Source organism: Carica papaya, chromosome 7 (genome assembly GCF_054855325.1).
Source record: "Carica papaya isolate Zhongbai chromosome 7, ASM5485532v1, whole genome shotgun sequence".
NCBI classification, from domain to species: Eukaryota; Viridiplantae; Streptophyta; class Magnoliopsida; order Brassicales; family Caricaceae; genus Carica; species Carica papaya.
Window position 1 is genome coordinate 20,777,659 of NC_142315.1, and position 7,032 is coordinate 20,784,690.

The 7,032-nt window shown below is 32.7% G+C and overlaps 1 protein-coding gene across 1 annotated transcript; it reads right to left on the reverse strand.

The window, feature by feature from the left end:
• Positions 1 to 207: 207 nt before the first annotated feature.
• On the reverse strand, positions 208 to 4,767 carry CSLC5 (Cellulose-synthase-like C5). Its single transcript, XM_088207834.1, has 5 exons — positions 3,408 to 4,767; positions 2,675 to 2,983; positions 2,292 to 2,582; positions 1,855 to 1,968; positions 208 to 1,461 (listed from the first exon to the last, which is right to left on the reverse strand). The coding sequence occupies exons 1-5, from the start codon at positions 4,128 to 4,130 to the stop codon at positions 817 to 819; spliced, it is 2,082 nt and encodes a 693-aa protein (XP_088063960.1). The 5' UTR covers positions 4,131 to 4,767; the 3' UTR covers positions 208 to 816.
• Between the last annotated feature and the right edge of the window lie 2,265 nt (positions 4,768 to 7,032).

Here is a 7,032-nt window from a genome sequence, read left to right on the forward strand (position 1 = left end):
ATTTTTACTGAACATCAAATGACTTTGAAATAAAATATTTTTAACCAATAATTATTTTAACAATACTTTTAACACTCAGTGCAAATTACAATCCAGTCAAGTACTCACTTAACTTATTGCATCCACAAATAAAAATCAAAAGGACAATAAGAAAGACATGCAAAATATTATATGGGTGGATTGTCAAAATCAAAATCAAGATGAAGATGAAGATCAAGGATATGTTCATGTACACTTTATTGACTGGGCTTTGTCATGTAATTATATTTATACAACTCATTCAGTAGCCTGAACCCACCAAAAAGAAATACCAGAATCAGCATTTTGCCCACCAAAGATCCCTTGCCGACACTTCCATTTCACATACTTCAATTGCCACGTGCATTTGCCAATCCCAACAAATTCAAGAATAAACATAAATGAATGGTTGAGAGAAAGGGAGATTATTTGTTGCACATACAAGCTCTGATGTACTTATACAAGTTGTGCAACTCTTCTTATCAATACCTTCAGGACTCTACAAATGCTACATGGCTGAATTTATTACTTCCAACCAAGACTCAAGTTCATATTTTTAAAATAAAAAATCCCTATCTATGGAATGTAACAAAAAATGGGTGCTGCCTAATGTGGACTGTGACTATGATCTGAAAAACCAGATCTACAAGGAGACAAAATCCTGTAAGATAAATACCTCATAAGATCAAACTGAGTATGAATAGTAAAAATTCCCATTGACCTATCCCTATTTACCAAGGAAAAAGGAGAGCTGGAGTTTCTTCAATTTTGCCACAAGTATGCTTTACAATTCTTTTACTAACTCATCTGCTCACCAATCAGATCGAGACCCACAAGGAGGAATGTCAACCCTTGGAAGAGCAGGAAATAGAAATGAACTCCCTGGGCTGATAACAGGCTCCTGACAGAAGCTGTGAGCAGCAGGAATGCTAAAGCGAGCTCTTTCCTGTATATCTTGTTGACTTTTTTAACAGGTGTCTCCGCTGCCTCTTTCTGTGTATTTAACTGATTCAACTCAGAGAGCTCTCTGTCAGAACCTCCTCTGTGCATATGTGGTTGGTTTAATGCCTTTGGTTCTCCCTCAGCAATAGCCAGTAAGTCTGATTCCGATGACCTGCCAGCCTTCTTAGTGACAATCCACTCATAAGAGCTACCCAGCTGGAATAGTCCAGATATCATTGCATTGAATTTGGTCACAGACATGGTGTTTTCAAAAAGGAGGTAAGGAACAATGAAAGGAAAAGATTTTGGAGCTGGAAGGATATTTAGGAATGACATGAATACAGGGACATAACAAACGACCCATGTTGGAAGCTCAGCCTCAGGGACAAATATGGTTATTGGAAGAATTATGCAAAACAAAGTGAAGGAATAAAATGGAAGGATCAGTTTCCTCAACATGAAGAAAAGTAGTATTAGGTTTGCTTTTTTCCATGTTGCCATCTGCAAAATTATAGAATCAAACTTGTTTAATAATACTATAAATGTACTAAAAAAAAGTGGAAACTGAACAAAGTACTAGGGATTTGTTTTGAACAAATTTTATTTTTAATTTGAAAATCTATGCTGATTCTAACAAAGAGATCATAAAATTCCTTATAAAATAATGAAACTTAACAAATATCTTAGAGAATTTGAAGTAATATCGACACAGTATATTCTAAATTCCACTAATTTTGATGGAATTTGGAACATACTGTCTCAATTTTACTTCAAGATTCTTTAGAATGTTAAGTTTCATATTTTGAAAACAATCTTCATCATCTTCTAGTTAAAGCGTGCATTTCCCAAACAAATTCCATAAGTATAGTTATTACAAACATAGCCCATATATACCTTGGAAGTTATGATTTCTGGAAGACACAAGCGGAAGAGTTGCATGGGACCAGAATGCCAGCGATGTTGCTGTTTCCTGTAAGCTTCATAAGACTCAGGAACCTCACAAAGGACCTAGACATTGCATATTGGTTTGTCAGGGAACGTATATATTTCGAGGAATTCATTACTAATTACACATCTCTTTTCTTCTATGCTTGTATCTAAAAATTCATCATGCTCTCAATGTCCATTTATCACAACAGAGTTTTCCGAAAAACAGTCTACCAGCTTTTTAACACATCAATATTGTAATAGCACATCCGACTCCTAATAAAAAAAAACCTTTGAAGTCATCAAATCAAATTCTAAACTTGTAGAAGTAAATTATAAATGGAGAAATGGAAGTGAAAAAATTGGACAGGAAGGATAACTGAATTAATTGAACGTCATATTACCTTCACATCATTTAGAAATATGAATTTCCAGCCATTTAGATGTGCACGAACAGCTATGTCCATGTCCTCGACAGTTGTCCTCTCAAGCCAGCCTCCAGATTCCTCAAGGGCTTTAATCCTCCAGACTCCAGCAGTTCCATTAAAACCAAAGAAATTCAGGAATACACCATTAACTTGTTGTTCAACCTCAAAGTGAAAGCACAGGTTGATGTTTTGCAGACGAGTCAGTAAATTCTCATCCTTGTTCACAAACGCCCATCTAGCCTGAACCAACCCCAACTCTGGATTGTCCTGGATGACGAGAAGAAAAAAGGAAGCTTAATTTGAATCCCAAAGAAATTTGGTTTTTGACAGAAACACTCAATGAAAGAGAATGTCCTTACCTTGAAATGTGGCACAGTACACTTAAGGAAATCTGGATAAGGTTGAAAATCTGCATCGAAAATAGCAACAAACTCATATGCCTTCACGTAGTCACAGCTAATCGCAGATTTGAGATTCCCAGCTTTGTAGCCAGTTCTAACAATGCGATGGCGGTAAATTATGTTGATACCACTCTGGCTCCACTTGGTAACCTCTGCCTTGATTAACCATTGGATGCTCTCATCATCAGAATCATCCAGAACCTGAATTAGTATTCGGTCCTTCGGCCAATCAAGTTGGCAGACTGCAGATATGGACTGCTTATATACCTGAATGAGGTAAGTGCAGAAAACATACCAATATCAAGAGGAGAATTAAGAGAAAAAAATTTGAATTGTCTTTTTCTCGTGTGTGTGTGTGTTATTGATTCTAATACTGCATCCTATGCTTTTCCCCTTTTTGTTTCCCTTCTTAAAGCAGAATTACTATTGCAATCTACATAAACCTCAAACTTCTGAGAAAAATGAGTAAATTTTTGGAAATGAATATCAGCTGATTATCTTAATTCACGTTGTAATTTTCTTCCCCATACTCTACAGCTAGCTAGGACCAGGAACATAACAGAGCACTTCTACAACCAAATCTAAGTTTGCCATTGGCAAGAAACAGCATTTGCTAATATACAAAACAAAAAAGAATCATAAAAACAAAGAGTGAAAGAGAAGAGGCGGAGCTGTGTTTACGATGAGTTACCTCTCTCTCATTGCACATTGGTATTTGAACAAGAACCATAGGGTACATGCAGTCTGATCCCTCAGCATTATCTGACTTGAATGGATCCCCTTCGATTCTGGGCTTAATCTTCTTGAACTTAATCCACAAGCAACCCAAACAAAGTACCATACGATCAACAGACTGGATTAGGAACAGACAGACACAGAACATAGACAAAGCTTGGATTTGTGGAGCAATATAATCAGCTCGAAACGTTAACCAAGAAACATAGAGTAGGTGGAGCAAGCCTTGGATCTCACTAGTTTTTGGAATGTGCAAGTTAGGATTTTTCATATGATGCCAACCTTTGATGTAAGCAACCACTTCAAAAGCCAGAATTACCAAAGAAGTAAACAAAAACAATTTAAGCATCCTAAATATCAACTTCCCTTTACCCAATTTCTCACTAGCCACCCTCACTCCCTCCCTAAACATTAGCCTCTTCTTTATGGCCCCAAGCAACGCCCAGACCAAAGTGGCTAGCCAAGCAACACAACCAACAGCGCGATGAGCCTTGAGTAGCAAAACCCACGTCACTTGCTTAGCATTTCGTCCCCTGCTCTTCTCCACAGGCCTAAATGCCTCATCTGGGCCGTCGATTTCCACAACAGAGTAGTTGGGGTTCTCCATTTTCACCACCACTGGCGTCCCCTTCCTGCTATCCTTAGCCCACCAATCTGAAAAATAAAATCCCGGAGCCATGTTTTTCTGATATAAAAGAAACTAACCCAATCTATTCACCCACCAGCCAGAGAAATCTTAAATGTACCTACCGAAATCTTCAAAACTCAGATCTTGAAATTAAAAAAAAAAAAATGAGAACTACCCGTTTCAGTTCCAATTACAAGAACCAAAACCCCGGAACTAAAAGTTCAAGTTCCCTTCTCCAGGCTCCTCATTCACACGTAATGCTGCAAAGAGAGAACCAGAAAGGAAGAAGAAGGAGAGATGAAAGGGAGGCTTCTTGTAGTTGTACTATAACCACATAAAAAAGCAAAGATTATGAGTAATCTGCAGCTATAATGAGACCTTAACAGAATATCGTACTTGTTTAATATCCCAAACAAGCATGACTATTCCTTCACCACCCTTAAAACTTACCTCTGACTCATATAATCCGACTGTAAAATTCTCTTAACAGAACGACAACCTAGAAAAAGTATATGTTAAAAAAAAAAAAGAAAGAAATACAGAGGTGGACTTGGAACTAAACAGGAAGACCTTTACTAGTGAAAAAAAATGAGAAAAGAGTTCTGCGCAGCGAGCAAATTTATTTGTCTGGGTTATAAATAAGAGAACGATGTGAAGAAGGTGAAGAGCCTGCTGAAATTCACTCGTGCCAGCACTGTTTCTTTAATTATTATTTAAAAAAAAAAAAAAAAGACAGAAAAGGAAGATGGAATGGGAAAAAGGAAAAATATTTAGAAGGATAATTGTAGTAACATATTAGATTATATGGTAATATGTCTGTAAATTTTTTGGACATTTATGGAGATTTAATATTCCATCTTTGGACATTGCCTTTGCAATCTTGCATACCACAGCAGACCACAAACGAGTTTAACTTTAAAAATTTATAGCTTTGAAAAAGTTAACAATTTAATATTTAAAATATATATTTTTTAGTTTAATATTAAATAGTTTTCCAATTACAATTGAGTTTCTCACCTAACAAAATTGCTTTCAAATTTGTTTTTTTTTTAATGAATTTTTTGTACCCCAAATAATAGAAATTGTTCCTACATTATCCGGTCAACATAAAAATAATTTAGAAATACAATATTTTTTTTAAGATTACGAATTCAAAGATATATTTTTGTAAAATTCTTCTTTTTTAATATATGTTTATGATTATTTTTTTTTGGTTTAACATAAACAATTGCATAATTTTATACCTTTAAGATCAAATTATAATAGAAAGAAATTTTAGAATTAATTATATTATGAAAAACAGTTCAAATTTTAAAATAATAATTTACCTTAAATTTCTATTTTTATTTTCATTTATAATTCCTTTCACAAAATAATATAAATCAGCATGTTAGATTCTTTAAGGAAATTTTAAATTTTTTTGTTGATTAAGTTTAAAATATAATTTTAAAATTATTTCAATTTATTTTCATATTCTAAGAAGTTCCTTCTTTATAATTAATAATATATAATTTTTAAAAAATTTAAATAATTATTTTATTTTCTATTATAAATATTTAAAATTGATTTTCCTCAACTTCTTATCTCTATGGTTTTTATTAAAAATGTTATTTTGATTAATGTCTATTTCATTAAATATTATAATATAATATATATAAATTTTTCAGAACAAAAAAGAAAATACACAATTAATTACAAGTAGTACAATTTTATCTTTAGCTTGATTTGCTTTCTCTATTACCTTGATTTATTTCCTTTCTAAACACCATGATTTACTTTTTCTTTAATATTTTGATTTTTTTTTTGCCTCTTTAACACTTTAATTTACTTCATCTTCAATACCTTTGAACTCCTTCCTCTTTAAGACTCTCATCAAGATGAGGAATAGATGTTATACATCCCCAGCTTGTCAATAAAAGATTGGAATATTAAGTTGATTACACCTTAATTAATACATCTACACTTTAAAAATTAGTAGGCATGTATGGCATACATATTAAATCATTGTCAAATTTTTTTTTTTTGATAAAATGACTATCAATCTAAATATGTTAGATTCAATCATATTATATTAGATTGTATAGTCAACTTGTTGTCACAGTACAAGTGCATAAGATTTGCAAATTTTATTTTAATATCTTTCATGATTCTTTTTATCCATAGTAGTTCATATAACCCTTGTGTCATTGTTTGAAATGTTAATTCTCCACTTGATCTCACAACTATATTTTGCTTCTTATTTCTGCATGTGATTAGGTTATCTCCAAGAAAGATATAGTAATTTGTAGTATATCTTTTATTTACAATCGATCCTTCATAATCTACATCAATATAGACTTCTAGGAGCAATTTGTTATTCTTCTTGAAACATAATTCCTTTCTCCAGTGACTCTTTTTAAGTGTTGAAATACTATGTAGGTTGCTTGTAGGTGTACTTCTTTTGAATTGTGCATGAACTTACCTACAATACATACTATATAGTCGATGTATAGTCTTGTATAGAGTATGAAAATCAATCCTTTAACTAATCTCTTATGCATTCTTTATTTACTACTGTATCTTCCTCTATTATTTCTAGTTTGTGATTAGAATCAAGAAGAGTGCTAGCTAGTTTATATGTTAGCTAGTGTCTTTTAGTACTTCATGAATGCATTTTTGTTAACAAATAAAAATTAATGATCTAGAGCTATCAACTTCTATTTGCAGAAAATATGTCAACTTAACTAAAATCTAAATTTTGCATTCTGTTTTTAAGCATTATTTTAATGTTTGTTGTTCATTCTTATTGTTTTCGATTACAATAATATCATCAATGCATACTAGGAGAGTTATAACTCCCTTTGTATATAAGTTTTTGATAAAAAAAATAATTTTTTTTAGTATGTTTAAATCTAATATTTATAATCATCATTGCAAACCTGTAACCATGCTCTTGGTGATTACTTAAGCCTAT

What these genes read in the sequence shown, in the direction of transcription:
- CSLC5 (XM_088207834.1), bottom strand. Translation starts at nt 4,130, where the DNA reads ATGGCTCCGGGATTTTATTTTTCAGATTGGTGGGCTAAGGATAGCAGG. An exon ending in GTACTGTGCCACATTTCAAG is followed by an intron (nt 2,583 to 2,674) that starts GTAAGGACATTC and finishes CTCGTCATCCAG; the next exon opens with GACAATCCAGAGTTGGGGTT. An exon ending in CAGAAATCATAACTTCCAAG is followed by an intron (nt 1,462 to 1,854) that starts GTATATATGGGC and finishes ATAATTTTGCAG; the next exon opens with ATGGCAACATGGAAAAAAGC.